We start from the raw sequence: 19,224 nt of genomic DNA, 5'->3' as shown, positions 1-19,224 counted from the left end.
GGCCCATTTTTTGATTGGGTCGTTTATTTTTCTGGAATTGAGCTGCATAAGTTGCTTGTATATTTTTGAGATTAATTCTTTATCAGTTGCTTCATTTGTTATTATTTTCTCCCATTCAGAAGGCTGTCTTTTCACCTTGCTTATAGTTTCCTTTGTTGTGCAGAAGCTTTTAATTTTAATTGATCCCATTTGCTTATTTTTGCTTTTATTTCCAGTATTCTGGGAGGCGGATCATAGAGGAACCTGCTGTGAATTATGTCAGAGAGTGTTTTGCCTATGTTCTCCTCTAGGAGTTTTATAGTTTCTGGTCTTACGTTTAGATCTTTAATCCATTTTGAGTTTATTTTTGTGCATGGTGTTAGAAAGTGATCTAGTTTTATTCTTTTATAAGTGGTTGACCAGTTTTCCAAGCACCACTTGTTAAAGAGATTGTCTTTACTCCATTGTATATTCTTGCCTCCTTTGTCGAAGATAAGGGGTCCATAGGTGTGTGGATTTATCTCTGGGCTTTCTATTTTGTTCCAGTGATCTATATATCTGTCTTTGTGCCAGTACCATACTGTCTTGATGACTGTGGCTTTGTAGTAGAGCCTGAAGTCAGGCAAGTTGATTTCTCTAGTTCCATTCTTCTTTCTCAAGATTGCTTTGGCTATTCGAGGTTTTTTGTATTTCCATACAAATTCTGAAATTGTTCTAGTTCTGTGAAAAATACCTCTGGTAGTTTGATAGGGATTGCATTGAATCTGTAGATTGTTTTAGGTAGTATACTCATTTTCCCTATATTGATTCTTCCGATCCATGAACATGGTATATTTCCCCATCTATTAGTATCCTCTTTGATTTCTTTCATCAGTGTTTTGTAGTTTTCTATATATAGGTCTTTAGTTTCTTTAGGTAGATATATTCCTAAGTATTTATTCTTTTTGTTGCAATGGTGAATGGAATTGTTTCCTTAATTTCTTTTTCTGCTTTCTCATTATTAGTGCATAGGAATGCAAGGGATTTCTGTGTGTTGATTTTATATCCTGCAACTTTACTATATTCATTGGTTAGGTCTAGTAATTTTCTGGTGGAGTCTTTAGGGTTTTCTATGTAGAGGATCATGTCATCTGCAAACAGTGAGAGTTTTACTTCTTCTTTTCCAATTTGGATTCCTTTTATTTCTTTTTCTGCTCTGATTGCTGTGGCCCAAACTTCCAGAACTATGTCGAATAGTGGTGGTGAAAGTGGGCACCCTTGTCTTGTTCCTGACTTTAGGGGAAATGCTTTCAAGTTTTCACCGTTAAGGATAATGTTTGCTGTGGGTTTGTCATATATAGCTTTTATTATGTTGAGGTATGTTCCTTCTCTTCCTGCTTTCTGGAGAGTTTTTATCATAAATGGATGTTGAATTTTGTCAAAGGCTTTCTCTGCATCTATTGAGACAATCATATGGCTTTTATTTTTCAATTTGTTAATGTGGTGAATTACATTGATTGATTTGCGGATATTGAAGACTCCTCGCATCCCTGGGATAAAGCCCACTTGGTCATGGTGTATGATCTTTTTCATGTGTTGTTGGATTCTGATTCCTTGAATTTTGTTGAGGATTTTTGCATCTATGTTCATCAGTGATATTCACCTGTAGTTTTCTTTTTTTGTGGCATCTTTGTCAGGTTTTGGTATTAGGGTGATGGTGGCCTCATAGAATGAGTTTGGAAGTTTACCTTCCTCTACAATTTTCTGGAAGAGTTTGAGTAGGATAGGTGTTATCTCTTCTCAAAATTTTTGGTAGAATTCAGCTGGGAAGCCTTCTGGGCCTGGGCTTTTGTTTGCTGGAAGATTTCTGATTACAGTTTCAATTTCCGTGCTTGTGATGGGTCTGTTAAGATTTTCTATTTCTTCCTGGTTCAATTTGGAACTTGTACTTCTCTAAGATTTGTCCATTTCTTCCACGTTGTCCATTTTATTGGCATATAATTGCTGATAGTAGTCTCTTATGATCCTTTGTATGTCTGTGTTGTCTGTTGTGATGTCTCCATTTTCATTTCTAATTTTATCGATTTGATTTTTCTCTCTTTGTTTCTTGGTGAGTCTGGCTAATGGTTTGTCGATTTTATTTATCCTTTCAAAGAACCAGCTTTTGGCTTTGTTGATTTTTGCTATGGTCTCTTTTGTTTCTTTTGCATTTATTTCTGCCCTAATTTTTAAGATTTCTTTCTTTCTACTAACCCTGAGGTTCTCCATTTCTTCCTTTTCTAGTTGCTTTAGGTGTAGAGTTAGGTTATTTATTTGACTTTTTTCTTGTTTCTTGAGGTATGCCTGTAATGCTATGAACTTTCCCCTTAGCACTGCTTTTATAGTGTCCCACAGGTTTTGGGTTGTTGTGTTTTCGTTTTCATTCATTTCTATGCATAATTTGATTTCTTTTTTTATTTCTTCCGTGATTTGTTGGTTATTCAGAAGCGTGTTTTTCAGCCTTCATATGTTGGAATTTTTAATAGTTTTTCTCCTGTAACTGAGATCTAATCTTTCTGCATTTGGTCAGAAAAGATGCTTTGAATGATTTCAATTTTTTTGAATTTATCAAGGCTAGATTTATGGCCCAGGATGTGATCTATTCTGGAGAAGGTTCCGTGAGCACTTGAGAAAAAGGTGACATTCATTGTTTTAGGGTGAAATATCTGTAGATATCAACTAAGTCTAACTGGTCTATTGTATCATTTAAAGTTTGTGTTTCTTTGTTAATTTTCTGTTTAGTTAATCTATCCATAGATGTGAGTGGGGTATTAAAGTCTCCCACTAGTATTGTATTATTGTTAATTTCCCCTTTCATACTTGTTAGCATTTATCTTACATATTTCAGTGCTCCTATGTTGGGTGCATATATATTTATAATTGTTATATCTTCTTCTTGGATTGATCCTTTGATCATTATGTAGTGTCCTTCTTTGTCTTTTTCACAGCCTTAGTTTTAAAGCCTATTTCATCTGATATGAGTATTGCTACTCCTGCTTTCTTTTGGTCTCTATTTGCATGGAATCTTTTTCCAGCCCTTTACTTTCAGTCCGTATGTGTCCCTTGTTTTGAGGTGGGTCTGTTGTAGACAACATATATAGGGACCTTGTTTTTCTATCCATTCAGCCAGTCTTTGTCTTTTGGTTGGGGCATTCAATCCATTTACGTTTAAGGTAATTATTGATAAGTATGGTCCCTTTGCCATTTACTTAATTGTTTTGGGTTCGGGTTTATACACCCTTTTTGTGTTTCCTGTCTAGAGAATATCTTTTAGAATTTGTTGGAGAGCTGGTTTGGTGGTGCTGAATTCTCTCAGCTTTTGCTTGTCTGGAAAGCTTTTGATTTCTCCTTCACATTTGAATGAGATCCTTGCTGGGTACAGTAATCTGGGCTGTAGGTTATTGTCTTTCATCACTTTAAGTATGTCTTGCCATTGCCTCCTGGCCTGAAGAGTTTCTATTGAAAGATCAGCTGTTATCCTTATGGGAATCCCCTTGTGTGTTATTTGTTGTTTTTTCCTTGCTGCTTTTAATATTTGTTCTTTGTGTTTGATCTTTGCTAATTTGATTAATATGTGTCTTGGGGTGTTTTGCCTTGGATTTATCCTGTTTGGGACTCTGTGTTTCTTGGACTTGGGTGATTATTTCCTTCCCCATTTTAGGGAAGTTTTCAGCTATTATCTCCTCAAGTATTTTCTCATGGTCTTTCTTTTTGTCTTCTTCTGGGACTCCATAATTCGAATGTTGGAGCATTTCATATTGTCCTGGAGATCTCTGAGATTGTCCTGGAGGTCTTTGAGATTGTCCTCATTTCTTTTAATTCATTTTTTTTTCTCTCTGCTTCATTTGTTTCTAGTATTCTATCTTCCATTTCACTAATCCTATCTTCTGCCTCCATTATTCTACTATTTGTTGCCTCTAGAATGTTTCTGATCTCATTTATTGCATTGTTCATTATATACTGACTATTTTTTAATTTCTTCTAGGTCCTTCTTAAACCTTTTTTGCATCTTCTCAATCCTTGTCTCCAGGCTATTTATCTGTGATTCCATTTTGATTTCAAGATTTTGGATCATTTTCACTATCATTATTTGGAATTCTTTGTCTGGTAGATTCCCTATCTCTTCCTCTTTTGTTTGGTTTGGTGGTCATTTCTCCTGTTCCTTTCCCTGCTGGGTATTCCTCTGTCTCTTCATCCTGTTTATATTGCTGTGTTTGGGGTGGCCTTTCTGTATTCTGGCAGTTTGTGGAGTTCTCTTTATTGTGGAGTTTCCTCACTGTGGGTGGGGTTGTATCAGTGGCTTGTCAAGATTTCTTGGTTAGGGAAGCTTGTGTCAATGTTCTGGTGGGTGGAGCTGGATTTCTCCTCTCTGGAGTGCAATGACGTGTCCAGTAATGAGTTATGAGATGTCAATGGTTTTGGAGTAACTTTGAGTTGCCTGTATATTGAAGCTCAGGGCTGTGTTCCTGAGTTGCTGGAGAATTTGCGTGGCATGTCTTGTTCTGGAACTTGTTGGCCCTTGGGTGATGCTTGGTTTCAGTGTAGGTGTGGAGGCATTTGATGAGCTCCTATCGATTAATGTTCCTTGGAGTCAGGAGTTCTCTGATGTTCTCAGGATTTGGACTTAAGCCTCCTGCTTCTGGTTTTCAGTTTTATTTTCACATGTGTCTCAAGACTTCTCCTTCTATACCACACCATTGATAAAACATCTAGGTTAAAGATGAAAAGTTTCTCCACATTGAGGGACACCCAGGGAGGTTCACAGAGTTACATGGAGAAGAGAAGAGGGACCAGGGGAGTTGGAGGTGACCTGAATGAGATGAGGTGGAATCAAAAGAGGAGATAGTGAGCCAGCCAGTAATCACTTCCTTATGAGTGCTCCACAGTCTGGACCGCTCAGAGATGTTCATGGAATTATACAGAGAGGAGGAGAGGGAAGAAGGAGACAAAGGTGGTCAGGAGTATAAAAGATGGGAATGAAAAGGAGAGAAACAGATCCAGCCAGTAATCAGTTTCCTAAGAGTTCTCCACCGTCTGGAACACACAGAGATTTACAGAGTTGGGTAGAGAAGAGAAGGGGGAGGGAGGAGACAGGGGTGATGTAGTGGAGAAAAAGGAGAGTCCAAAGGAGGAGAGAGCAGTCAGGCCAGTAATCTCACTCTCAAGTAAAAATGGGTACTGAAGGGGTTTTTGAAGGTACAAAATTGATAGCAAATACCAAAAAGCAAAGATTAAAAATCTAGAATAGATGTTGGATTTTCAAAAATACAATATTAAAAAATAGAAGAAGAAGAAAGAAAAAAGTCACAAGAATTATTAAAAATAATAATAATAAATAAATAAAGTTTATATATAGATATACACAAAGTTTGCTTTTAAAATAGGGTCTTTTGGGGGGGCGAGTAATAGTAGGTTATAAAAATGAAAACTGAAGGAGAAATAGAGGACTTAAGAATTAAAAAGTGTTAAAAAAAAAAAGAAGAAAAAGAAAAGAAGAAAAACATCAAAAAACAGAATGATCGTAAAAATGGTAAAGATATATCTAAGACTTTCTCTGATGTTGTTGTGGGCAGTGTGGGATCGGTTCTTTTTTGGATAGTTCCTTGGTCCAGCTTATGTTTCTCAAGATCTATAGGCCCCTTCCTATGTAGTGGGTACTAATGACAGGACTTTAATCTATTGCACCTGTCACTTACAAGGTGGTTCCCTCTGTTTTAGCTTCTTCTATTTGCTGGTCTCTTCAGTGTCTGATTTCCGCCCTGACACAAGGGGGGCGGTGGTGGATGGTTTTTTTTAGGTTCACTTGTTCAGTCGTGCTGTGGGGAGGGAGGGATGCTGCAAACAAATAACACTGGTGAGTGCTCACAGTGTCCCAGCCATGCTGGGCCTGCCCCCGCTCACAGCACACACCTCTCAGGCTCTAGGCTGCTCTGCTGTGAACCGTCTGAGGCTGGCCCTGGGCTGCATGCACCTCCCAGGTCTAAGCCACTCATGCTCAGGCACTCGGGTAGTCCTCAGAGGCACAGACTGGTTGAGCCTGCATTTTGTGCCCTTCCCAGGTCTGAGTAGCTCAGGTGTTTGGCAAGTATGGTCGCTGCGACTTATTGCTTCTGCCGTCCCTGCTGCTTAGTTTTCTGGGTGTACAGCTGGCGTATATTCTGAGGTGGATGATGACTGTCCAGAACCCCAAGAAGTCTTAGTTAGCAAAGAAGCCTGTTTGCAGTTTGGAAGTTAATGTCTCTCTGGGGCTGATTGCCCCCTTCCTGCCCTTCCAGCTCTGGCTGCCTGTCACCTGAGGGGGATGGTCTGCAGCTGGCTAATTCTGTTCCGTCCTTCGTTCTGTGTGCAGTCCTGGCGGTGTCTTATGTTAGAGCTTTTCACATGGTAGCTATCCCACAGCCTGGTTTGCTAGCCCAAGTTAGCTTGCTCTGGTTACACTTGGGGCATTCAGGCCCAATCCTTGTAAAGCAATGCAGCCCTCGCCTCCCTGCCCAGCCCCCACTTGATAGTGGTGGATGCAGGTGTCTGAGCTGCTTCTCCGCTGGGGGAGTTACCGTTGGGCTCGTAATCTGTGGGTTTTAATTATTTATTTATTTTTCCTCCCTGTTATGTTACCCACTGTGCTTCCAAGCCTCACCACAGACTCGGCAGTGAGAGTGTTTCCTGGTGTTTGGAAACTTCTCTCATTTTAAGACTCCCTTCCTGGGACTAATCTCCCTCCCTACCTCTTTTGTCTCCTTTTTTGTCTTTTATATTTTTTCCCTACTTGTTTTTGAAGACAAAGAGCTGCTTTTCTGGTTGCCTGATGTCCTCTGCCAGCATTCAGAAGTTGTTTTGTGGAATTTACTCAGTGTTGAAATGTTCTTTTGATGAATTTGTGGGGGAGAAAGTGGTCTCCCCATCCTATTCCTCCGCCATCTTAGGACCGCCCTTCCAGTTTATCTTTCAAGAAAGTAAAGTTGCTCAGTCGTGTCCAACTCTTTGGGACCCCATAGACTGTAGCCTACCAGGCTTCTCCATCCATGGGATTTTTCCAGGCGAGAATACCGGAGTGGGTTGCCATTTCCTTCTCCAGGAGATCTTCCTGACCCAGGGATTGAACCCGGGTCTCCTGCATTGTAAGCAGACACTTTACCATCTGAGCCACAAGGGAAGTTCATTGGCAGATCTGTATAAATCCCCAACAGGGTTTCTGCCATAAGCTGTATGAGGTTTTCATTTAATAAATAATTAATCCATGGCATACTATACAATGGCTGAGGAAAACAACCACAGGTTTCTTCAGTTGGGATGGATGCTTCTTTTTCTGCCCCAGGAGTACTTTCTTAACTCCTGGCTCAGTACAAAAACAGTTTTCATGGTAGATTACCATAAGACTAAAAAACATTTACAGGCACATGAATTAGAGTGATACAAAAATCCCTGGAAATGGAAGTCCTCAGCCCCCTTATCTGAAGTCTGTCGCTTCTGTGATTGCTCTTTTTCCACTTTTGCAGATGAAGGTCCCCAAATGCAAAATTTCAACTTGCCCAGAGAGTGCATCAGGAAGTTCTTTCCCAAACGGAAGTGTTTTGTCTTTGACCGTCCTGCAAGCAACAAAAAACAATTACTCCATCTTGAGGAAATGCCAGATAATCAACTGGATGAGAATTTCCAGAAGCAATCAAAAGATTTCTGTTCATATATCTATACCCATGCAAAGACCAAGACCTTAAAAGAAGGAATCACTGTCACCGGGAAAAGTGAGCCTCCTTTGCTACAGCATGTCTCTCTGTGATTCAGTGTGGGTGAGGAATGTGTGGTGGAGTGGAAATTGTGAATAATCTCTGGGATTGCCAATAATTGTGTTTTCTTTTTTTCAGTAATTGTGTCTTTTCTATATAATTTGGAAAAACATATTTATGTCCCACATAGAAGTGCATGTTACTTCATTAAAATTTCCCTACATGAGGGTTTTTGGAAGACTATCATATCTCACGAAACTGTAGGGCTGGCCAAAATGTTCTTTCAGGTTTTTCAGTAAGATGTTATGGAAAAACCCAAACGAACTTTTTGGCCAACCCAATATTACACTGAAGGTATGTTAAGGATACAAATATTCATTATGATGAGCCATCCGGTGGATAAGTGTTTCTAGTAAGGATATAGAAGTTATTTTGTGAATTCACATGAATCAGGAAATAAGTAGTACACCGGGAATCCATGTAAACTCATTGAAAATCTGAGAAACAAATGTAAATACAGTCTTATAAACAGAGCTGGCTTCATGCACAGGCTACCTGAAAAGTCTCACAGTGCCCTGTGCTGAGATGTGCCCTGTCTGTTTTAATGTGTTTGTCACTGTCTGGAAATTCTTGATGACATTTTTGCATAGGGCACTGCATTTTCATTTGGAAATAGTGCCCACAAAATACACAATTTATTTACATATGTAAGTTCTCCATATTTTGCTACAATGCGAAAAGTGTTCCAGGATATCTTTGAACATATTGTTGAGGTCATTCAGTTAATATTGTATTGTGATGAATTGAGAACCATAAAAGAGAGTGAATAGGAGACACTGGTGTTATTATAAGAAAATTATAGAGGAAAAGGAGAAGGATATGAAGATGAGGAGAAGAAAGAGAAGGAAAGAAAATTTCAAGCTCAATAAAATTTTAGTGATTTTTAAGATAATGATCTAAGGTTCATAAAATGAATGAAAACATTCTATTTTCAAAATATTGAATTGGCCAAAAAGTTTGTTCGGATTTTTCTGTAGCATCTTATAGGAAAATCTAAACGAAATTTTGGACAACACAATATAATATATTATTCAGGGCTTGGGCCTCTGGTGGAGGCCTATGTAAATGCCATCAACAGTGGATCAGTTCCTTGTTTGGAGAACGCAGTAACAACTCTGGCCCAGCTGGAGAACTCAGCAGCCATGCAGAAGGCAGCTGACCACTACAGTGAGCAGATGGCCCAGCGACTGAGCCTCCCCACAGACACGCTCCAGGAGCTGCTGGAGGTGCACGCAGCCTGTGAGAGGGAAGCCATAGCAGTCTTCATGGAGCGCTCTTTCAAGGATGAAAATCAGGATTTCCAGACGAAGCTTGCGGTAATGTGGCCTAAAATATATCCTTCCTGATTCCTGTGGTTCTAGAAATGTGCTTTGTTGTTGCTGTTGTTCAGTAGTAGCTCAGTCATGCCCTACTCTCTGATCCCATGGACTGCAACACACCAGGCTCCTCTGTCCTCCACTATGTCCTGGAGTTTGCTCAAATTCATGTCCACTGAGTAGGGGATGCCATCCAACCATCTCATCCTCTGCAGAGGATAAGAAATGTTCTTAGGATCCCTCTATTCACATGATTCATATGCCTCATTGTAAAAGGAGTTTGGATTGTTGTGAATGACAGGACTCTGCAGGCTACTTTCCTTCTTTTTTCCTAAAAACTGGCTTCTTTATTTTCTACTGTAAACAAACTACCCTTTACTTTGGTGCTTAAAACAACACACAGTTTTTAGCTCACACTTTTTCAGGTCACATGCCAGTGCAGGGTGTGTATGGGTGATGCGCTTGGAGTACAGCAAGCTGAAAACAAAAGCAAGGTTCAAATGGGTTTAGCAATACCACCAAGAATAATCAGTAAACAACTTTTCTCAGGATAAGAAAAAAGTTTTCTTTGAGCCAAATGAGGACTAGAGCCCAGAAGATACAGTTTAAAGAAGAACTTGAATTCTGTTCTGTTGCATGACAAAATGCAGGGTGGGGGGAACCCTTACTATAGGCAAAACCTACAAAATTACCTGTATTATTTGTCAAGAATTAAGATTGTAGCTGGAAAGGAATAAGAGTGCTTGTTAAAGAAGGATTGTTTGGGGTCTGAAACTATCGCATATTTACAATGGTACACTTTGAGTTCCTAAGTTTGCAGCTCCCAGTTACTAGCAGACACTCTTCTGAGAATGGATGGTGGCATCCTTGGATTTGCTACAGTTCAGAAGATTCAAGTTCTCAGGGAGGCAGAAACATGTCTGAACTACATCCACAATGGCCACCAAGCTCAATTTTTAATTTCTGCCCAACAGTTACTCCACTGTGATTTTTAAGTGCATTCTTTTTTAATGGTTAGAGCAGATGTGCATGTTTGAGAGGCCACAAAGCAGGTTATTGTAGTTAGCATAAAGTTTAATTTAAATCATGTATAAGCCAGAGTGTCCTCCACATATGTAAATATGTGAATATATCTTTATCAGAACTCATATGGGCTCTGCGGAACCCCCCTTCATCTCCAAGCCAGCAATGGTGCATTGTATTCTTCTTTTGTTTCCAATCACTCCAATTACCTCTTCTGCCACCAACTAGAGAAGACTGCATGGAAAGGGCTTGTGTGATTATGTAATGCCCACTTGGGTAATCTCACTTTCTTAAAGTAGCCTGTGCCATATGACATAATCTAAACACAGGATCGACGTTCATCATGTTCATAGGTCCAGGGACTATGCAGTGTGAACACCAAGGGAGAGAATTCTCAGAGTTCATAATTCTGCATACCATTGGCACCATCACTGAAACCTTGTCTTTCAGTCTACCTTTGTCCATCACAAGTCACAAGAATCTCTTAGAGGAAAACCAGCCCAACTGTAATTTATAAGGACAAGTATGAAATTTCCATTGCTATATTCTCACACAATCAAATCCTCAATGAACCAAGAATTCAGAAAAAGTTCAAAACTCTGTTCAGTGTATACTTCACTCATTATGTTAGGCAGTTGATTTGCTATGTATATATTTTATCTAAAGCACCTAGTATGCCTAAGAAAGCCTACTTCAAATCATAATCGAACTTGCTATTTTTCATTGTTGATGGATTTATCACTATTAATCCTACTATTGTTAAAGGAACAATGAAATTCACAACTGCCAACCCATCATTTCACAGATGCTGAGACTGAGACAATAAAGGTAAGGGACTTCCTATAAGTCACACAGAGTTGGTCACACCTGGGAAAAAACCTGTCTCCTGACTCTGTGTCTATTATTCTGTGTCTCACGTGCACTGATGTTGTCCCATTGCTTCCTTCAAGAGGATCACAGTTGGATGCTTTCTTCTAACAGCTCTTTTCTATTGAATTTCTCCTTGTTTTTTCAACAGATCATGATCATGAAAGAGAAAGACAATTTCTTGTTGCAAAATGAAGAAGCATCTGTCAGATATTGTCAGGCTGAGCTCAGAAAGCTTTCAGAGCCCTTAGCGATGAGTATTTCAGAGGGAACTTTCTTTGTCCCTGGAGGACACAGTCTCTATTTAGAAGCAAGGAACAAGCTTGAACAAGACTATAAACTGGTCCCCAGGAAAGGAGTTAAGGTGAGGAGTAAGGGGATTGGGAAAGAATAACAGATTGGAGACCAAGGGTTTTTGTTGGTTCTTTTGAAATTCTAAGACCATAGCATAACTTTTGTAGAGAAAGGAGAGCATGGCAATATCTTTACATGTTCAGCTTTTATATCTACAGTTTGTTAGCTACTCTTCAACAAACCAGAAATATTTCTACCCAAAGATGGGAATTATTGTCAAGGATCTGGAAGAAAGGGAATATTCCTTTTATTCAAACAATGTACTAGATTTTGCACAACACTAATTCAAAAAGATACCCGCATCTTAAGGTTCATAGCAGCATTATTTACAATAGCCAAGATATGGAAGCAACCTAAATATCCATCAACAGATGAATGATAAAGAAGATGTGGAGTGTGCATATATGTGAATGCTACTTACTCAGTTATTAAAAAAATAAAAGGATGAAATTTTGCCATTTGTGGCAACATGGATTGACTTATACTAAGAGAAATGAGTTAAACAGGCAAAGACAAATACTGATGATATCACTTATATTTGACGTCCAAAGCTACAACAAACTAGTAAACATAACAAAAGAAGATTCACAGACAGAGGACAAATTACTGGTTACTAATGTGGAGTGGGGGCAATACAGGAGGGAGGGTGTGAGGTACAAATGATTGGGTGTAAGATAGGCTACTAAGATGTATTGCAAAGTACAGGGAATATGGCCAATATTTTGTAGTAACTTTAAATGCAGTGTAACCTTTAAAAATTGTATGAAAATAAAATAACAAAAATTTTAAAAGAAATTTCCCTCAAATGGGCTTTCTGCAAAGAATAGGGAAAATTAAAGAAAAGCTGCTATTTTCAAGAAGCTTATGGTCTTACCTGAGAAGGACATGTAAATAGTCAATGGATATGGTGGGACAATGGTTATTATATACATTGATAGGGATAAGTGACAGTGATGGTGGTGGTGATGATGATGATGGCTGATGTATGTTAAGCACTCGCTACATCAACTGTACCTTAGGTGATTTGGTTGGATTATCAATTTAGTCCTCAAAATGATATAAATGAGATATTATCATCTTTGTTATAAAGTTGAGAAATATGACATGGGGAGAATGTACTAAGTTGCCCAAGTTCACGCAACTATCAAGTAGTAGTGCTTACAGGGCAGCTGTTATGCTCTTGGAAGCCATTCAGAACTCAGAATAAAGCTGAAGAATGTTTCCTGGAAGAGGAGGTAAAGGCCACAAGTTGGAGTGTCAGTGAATGATATCTTAATAAGAGTAGATGAGCATTAGAAGAAAAACAATGTGCAGAGACTACAGTTGAAAGCAGTAGAAGATTGGTATTTGTACAACTGCACAGAATTACAAGGTCTTTAACCACTGTGGGGCCCCAAGAAGGATGAAGAACTTATAGGGTCCAATCTGTAGGTTTACTGAACAATAATTTCCATAACAAGATACTATGTCTTTGCTGCCTGATGAATCTTTGCTTCTTGTTGTTTTCTCAGGCAAACCAGGTCCTCCAGAGCTTCCTGCAGTCACAGGCAGAAGTAGAGGCAGGCATCCTGCAGGCAGACCAGGCCCTCAAGGATGCGGACAAGGCCATGGCAGGTACAGACAGGACTGAGCTCTCAGAGGGGAAGGTGGCTCCTGTGCTGCCCTTTGGAAGGTGTGGGAACAAACACTTCCTGGAACCAGAGCTTCCTCTTCTTCTGTGGAACCTCTCTGCCACATGTGGAAATAACCAGGGGAGTTTGGGTTTTATGTACATCCAATCAGGGCTTCTACCTCATATGCTGAAGCAGGTTGTCTGATGTGGTGGCAGGATGTGGTAGCAGGAACAGACAGAATCCTTCCCACCAATTTAATGCCATTTTAGTCTTTGAGCTCAGGAAGGTATAGCTCCGCATAATTGTTATTTCTTTAAAACTTTTGTGAAACAGAGGAATGTACCAAGAGACAAGCAGCAGAGATGAAACAGAATCTGCTAACACAGGAACTGAATGATAAGAAGCAAAAACTGGAGGCCCAAGAGAGAAGCCACCAGGAAAATATGGCCCAACTGAAAGAGAAGTTTAAGATGGAAAGAGAAAACCTTCTAAGAGAGCAGGAAGCAGTGCTGGCACACAAGCTGAAGGTAAGTCTAACTGGGCCTGGGCAGAGTCTGACCACCTGACCTGCCTCTTGAGAAATCTTATGCAGGTCAGGAAGCAACAGTTAGAACTGGATGTGGAATAGACTGGTTCCAAATAGGAAAAGGAGTCCATCAAGGCTGTATACTGTCACCCTGCTTATTTAACGTATATGCAGAGTACATTATGAGAAATGCTGGGCTGGAAGAAGCACAAGCTGGAATCAAGATTGCCACCAGAAATATCAATAACCTCAGATATGCAGATGATACCACCCTTATGGCAGAAAGTGAAGAAGAACTAAAGAGCTTCTTAATGAAAGTGGAAGAGGAGAATGAAGAAGTTGGCTTAAAGCTCAACATTCAGAAAACAAAGATCGTGGCAAATAGATGGGGGAGCAGTGGAAACAGTGGCTGACTTTATTTTTCTGGGCTCCAAAATCACTGGAGATGGTGATTGCAGCCACGAAATTAAAAGACACTTACTCCTTGGAAGGAAAGTTATGACCAACCTAGATAGCATATTCAAAAGCAGAGGCATTACTTTGCCAACAAAGGTCTGTCTAGTCAAGACTATGGTTTTTCCTGTGGTCACGTATGGATGTGAGAGTTGGACTGTGGAGAAAGCTGAGCACGAAGGAATTTATGCTTTTGAACTGTGTTGTTGGAGAAGACTCTTGAGAGTCCCTTGGACTGCAAGGAGATCCAACCAGTCCATCCTAAAGGAAATCAGTCCTGGATGTTCATTTAAGGACTGATGTTGAAGCTGAAACTCCAATACTTTAGCCACCTGATGTGAAGAGCTGACTCATTTGAAAAGACCCTGATGCTGGGAAAAATTGAGGGCAGGAGAAGAAGGGGACGACAGAGGATGAGATAGTTGGATGGCATCACTGACTCAATGGACATGGGTTTGGGTGGACTCCGGGAGTTGGTGATGGACAGGGAGGCCTGGCATGCTGCAGTTCATGGGGTTGCAAAGAGTCAGACATGACTGAGCGACTGAACTGAACTGAACTGAGAGTCTGATGGATAAAATGCTAGTTTCTCAGTAATAAAGGGACAGAACTTCAACCTTAAGTCAGATCCCAGAGAGAAATCCAAAGACATATGTTTCATGTAAACATCAAAGAGATGTGGATCGTGCTGAAAACTCACCTCTGTAAGACTCAGCACCTTCTGTAGTGTTAGGGTTTGGAAGGGAAAATAACATGGCCCAGGCTCCTGAACTGCTGTTTGTGGTGATTACAGTGTCATATTTACCCCAACATGAATAGGACTTCGGTCTTAAGAGTCGTTAGAATTTTTGGTACAACCATCAGAGACGGGGAATAGTTCCATCCGCTCTTGAAGATTGTGCCTGGTATGATATATGGGATGCTGAAAGCTCTAAAATTTGCTGTATTTGTTTCCAGATCTGCCTGATTCATTTTATACACGTAGAGTAAATATATTCGTGGTTCAAACCTAGAGTTTGATAGTCAGTGTCCTAAAGAGGGTCAGCGGATCTCATTATTTTTGACATGAGTCTGGTCATTTTATCTCAGGGGAACTCAGAAATATTCAGAATTCACCTACATTCCCTCTCAGAGTGCATTTTTAGGGCTGGAACACATTACTGGTATAGCTTTAAGGCCTGACTGAGGCACAGATCCTCCCTGCCCAGGGAGATGGTGTAGAGCTTGGGTCCGCAGCCCACAGGCACAGACTGCTACCAGTCTGTGGCCTATTAGCAACTGGGCCACACAGCAGGAGGTGAGTGATAAGCAAGTGAGCAAAGCCTCATCTGTATTTACAGCCACTGCCCATCACTCACGTTACTGCCTGAACTCTGCCTCCTGTCAGATCAGTGGTGGCATTAGACTCTCAGAAGAGCCTGAACCCTACTGTGAATGGTGCATGCGAGGGATCTAGGTTGCATGTTCCTTGTGAGAATCTAATGCCTGATGATCTGAACTGGAGCTGAGGCAGTGATGCTGGGGAGTTACTGCAAATTCAGATTATCATTAGCAGAGAGGTTTGACTGCACAGAACCATCATAAATCAATTGCTGGCAGACATATCAAAACCCTATCAGTGAATGAAAGTGAAAGGAAAGTGAAGTTGCTCAGTCGTGTCCAACTCTTAGCGACCCCATGGATTGCAGCCTACCAGGCTCCTCCGTCCATGGGATTTTCCAGGCAAGAGTACTGGAGTGGGTAGCCATTGCCTTCCCCATTGCCTATCGGTGAGTGGCAAGTGACAATTAAGCTGCATCTAGTGGCAGGTTCTATACTGGCAAGTGAGTTGATGTACTTCAATTGTACATCTGGTTGCAGGTTTCAAGTAAGAGTCCAACACTTATTTTAGTCCATACATGGCCCATTGATTATTTTAATTATCACTTCTGTCCCCGCCTCTTTTCCACACTGCTCACTTGTCTCAGTCACAGTTTTGGTGAGCTCACAAGCTAAGCCTAGCCAAAATAAATTTAAAAAAAAAAAAAAAAAAAAGGTCACTGGAGAGCTTCCTTGAAAAGGGGGAAAGACCCAATGATGAGACAGCAGAAGACTCTAAGACTGCCAACAAAATGAAAGTTGCATTTAAAAGAAAATACCAAAAGTCCTACTTAAATTACAGGTCCATTGCAATAGGTGGTTCATATTCTCCAACCCACTTTGCATAATATGTGGTGACCAGCTACACATCAAAGCCATGAAACCTTCAAAACTGATTCACCACATAGAAACCAAGCCCTCTGTATTAAAGGACACGCTTTTGCAGTTTTTCAAAAGAAAAAAATGTGAACAAGAGGAACAGAAGCAATTATTGAAGGCCACCACTTCATCAAACGTGTCTGCACTGGAAGCATCGTTCTTAGTGGCTAACCACATGCTAGAGCTAAGAAGAGTTGGTGAGGAGTTGATCCTACCAACTGCCAAGGACATTTGTCAGGAACTTTTAGGAGAGGCTGCAGTTCAGGAGGTGGCACGTGCTCCTCTTCCGGCTAGCACTATAACTGGACGAATTGATGAAACAGCAGAGGACACTGAGGCACAATTGTTAGAGGTTAATGAGTCACGGTGGTATGCAATCCAGGCTGACAAGTCTATGAATGTTGACAACAAAGCAACAATCTTGTTTTTGAGGAATCTATTTCTGAGAAGTTGTGCATGCTGATATGTTATGTGCAGTTTTGCTGCCAACCAACGCCACAATGACAAAACTATTCAAGTCTTTGAATGATTACATATCAGGACACCTGAATCGGGCATTTGTGTTGGTACGTGCATGGACGGAGTGGCTGCCATGACTGAATGGCTTTCTCGCTTCACTATTCAGGTCAAAGAGCTCGCTTCTGAATGTGAGTCTACGCACTGTGTTATCCTTAGAGAAATGCTGGCTAGATGAAAAATGTCACCTGAATGTAACATTTTGCACGATGTGATTAAAATTGCCAACCACATTAAAGCATCTGCCCTTCGCTCATGTCTGTTTGCCCAGCTCTGTGAGGAAACAGATGCAGAGCACACACGTCTCCTCTCATACACAAAAGCGGGATAGCTTTCTAAAGGTAGGTCCCTGGCCAGAGTTTTTGAGTTAAGAGAGCCACTCCAGAGATTCCTTTTAGAAAGACAGTCACCACTGGCAGCACATTTCAGTGACACAGGATGGGTTGTGACTCAAACTTGCTCCCTTGTGTAACATATTCAACAAACTCAATCTGTCAAATTCATGGGAGAATGACAACTGTGTTCAAGTCAGCAGATACAATGGCTACATTCAAAGGCAAACTGTAAGTATGTAGATATGAATGAACACTGGGATTTTTGACGTGTTTCAAACATTAGCAGAGATTTTGAAAAAGACTAAGCCAGGGCCTCTTTCTCCCAACTGGTGTGTGAACACCTATCTCAGCTTTCAAAACAGTTTGAACATCACTTCCCAAACACAAAAGACCCCTAACCTGGAAAGGAAAGGATCCGAGAGCCATTTGTGAATAAACCAAATGAATCAACTTTATCTGTGCTAGAACAGGATGAATTTGCATGAAATCCCAAATGACAGTGGCCTTAAAAGTATGTTTGAGACAGCTTCAAATGTCAAATACTTTCCAGGTTAACGTCAATGTGAAATATCCTGAGGTTACCACAAAAGCACTGAAAAGCCTGCTTCCATTTCAACATCCTGTCTTCATGAAGCAGGGTTTTTTTGCAGTAACAGCAACTGAAATGAGATTACCTAGTAGACTGGACATAAGCAACACACTTCAGGATCACTGTCTCTCATCCCCTCAGATGCAACTGTCTAGTTGCAGGAAAACAAGCCTGGGGTTCCCTCTGATTCTGCTTTATAATATAATAGGAATAGCGTGCACATAAATAAAATATGCTTGAATCATCCTGAAACCATTCCCCCCTACTCTGGTCTGTGGAAAAACTGTCTTCCACGAAATTGGTTCCTGGTGCCTAGAAGGTTGGGGTCACTGGTATAGGTCAATCCTGGGAAGCTATAAATTCTGAATATTCTTTCTACCCACCCACATCCAAACGTTTAGAAATATTGGACAAACTCATCAAAAAGCATCTAAGGCCATATAGAAATAGACACAGGTGCTGAGTTCCTGTAGTTGTTAGATATAAAATTCTGATAGTTGGATATTTTCAACAGGACACTGTCTTCTTTTTACAGATACAGAAAGAAATGCTTACTGAAGGATTTAAAAGGAAAGCCAATGAATTACAGAAAGAGATACATCAACTACAAAAGGAAATCGAAAGAATTAAAGATGATAGGCTCGTTGAAAGTTTAAGGATGGTGACACAAATTGGCCTTATATTAGTGGCCTCACGATCTAGATTTTTAAGCCGTGTATAGATATGATGGATCTCAGATGAGTTGTTAAATTTGCTGACAATTCCTGTTAAGTACATGAAAAAAAAAAAAAAAACCCTTCATGCAAGGGTGGCTAAACCTTGAAGTATATGTCACAGTAGTTTCAATCAAGAAAAGTTTAAAAATAAGAAGTTATTACCAAAGAATCAGGGCCTGATATCCAAATATCTAAATAAGTTTGATTGACTTGGCCGATTTAAAGAAATGGAAAATGAGTTAAAAGATAATGATTGATTCATAGCAAAGTTTTAAGCAAAGCATAAAGAGAAGGGACAGTCACCTATGATATAGACACGGAGAGAGTTTCTTTAGACTCGATCTAACAAGCCCTCATAAATCAGCAAGGAAAGGGCAACAACCACATTTTTTAAATGGGTAAACATATAAGAAGATAATTAAAATGTTTGACTTTGCTGATTATAAAAGATATGCAAAGTATAATTAGGAGATAACTGTGTCACTCTCAGTGGGCCAAGAAGTATAGTTTTGACAGGACACTGGCAAGGGTTACAGGAAATTGGCAGCCTGATATTTGCTAGGAAGAGTGCAGATTGTTACAGATGTATACCAAAATTTAAATGTAAATACTGTTGATTAAGCAAGTTCTCACTTAGGGATTGATCTTAAACATTTATGAACCCAAGCTGAATATGGAATGTATGGTGGTACATTTATTGAAGGATTGTAATTCCAAAAGACTGGAAACATCTTCAAAGTTCCCTTATCACATGCTAGTGAGGTAAATCCTGAGACGCAATTACACAGGAATGCTCTATATCACTAAAGTGAAAAGGGAAACTCTATTTGTGGTAATGTGAGAAAATCTCCAAGATGTATCATAAGTAAAAAAAAATAAAAATAAAGATGCAGAAAG

General features: G+C 40.0%; 3 protein-coding genes and 1 long non-coding RNA gene across 4 annotated transcripts in view; 3 read left to right on the top strand and 1 right to left on the bottom strand.

Annotated features, from left to right (window-relative positions):
* The window catches only part of LOC138443896 (guanylate-binding protein 6-like), a 23,498-nt gene extending 14,878 nt beyond the window's left edge, over positions 1-8,620 (top strand). Inside the window, exon 4 of the mRNA XM_069597045.1 lies at positions 7,313-8,620. Within this exon, the coding sequence (XP_069453146.1) occupies positions 7,313-7,408 (96 nt within the window). The 3' untranslated portion in view covers positions 7,409-8,620. The remainder of the gene's footprint in view (positions 1-7,312) is intronic.
* Positions 1-19,224, top strand: part of LOC138443852 (guanylate-binding protein 1-like) — a 166,628-nt gene that overhangs the window by 59,924 nt on the left and 87,480 nt on the right. The window lies entirely within an intron of this gene.
* LOC138443916 (uncharacterized) lies at positions 7,845-10,622 on the bottom strand. Its single transcript, XR_011258362.1, has 2 exons — positions 8,047-10,622; positions 7,845-8,001 (listed from the first exon to the last, which is right to left on the bottom strand). It is a non-coding gene; the product is annotated as an uncharacterized lncRNA (long non-coding RNA).
* LOC138443880 (guanylate-binding protein 7-like) lies at positions 8,263-19,224 on the top strand. The gene is made up of 5 exons (XM_069597022.1): positions 8,263-9,097; positions 11,139-11,351; positions 12,853-12,955; positions 13,288-13,481; positions 18,147-19,224. Exons 1-5 carry the CDS (start codon positions 8,924-8,926, stop codon positions 18,330-18,332), a joined length of 870 nt encoding a protein of 289 aa, XP_069453123.1. The 5' UTR covers positions 8,263-8,923; the 3' UTR covers positions 18,333-19,224.

Source organism: Ovis canadensis, chromosome 1, assembly GCF_042477335.2.
Source record: "Ovis canadensis isolate MfBH-ARS-UI-01 breed Bighorn chromosome 1, ARS-UI_OviCan_v2, whole genome shotgun sequence".
NCBI lineage: Eukaryota > Metazoa > Chordata > Mammalia > Artiodactyla > Bovidae > Ovis > Ovis canadensis.
This window is presented reverse-complemented; position numbering and strand designations above follow the sequence as displayed.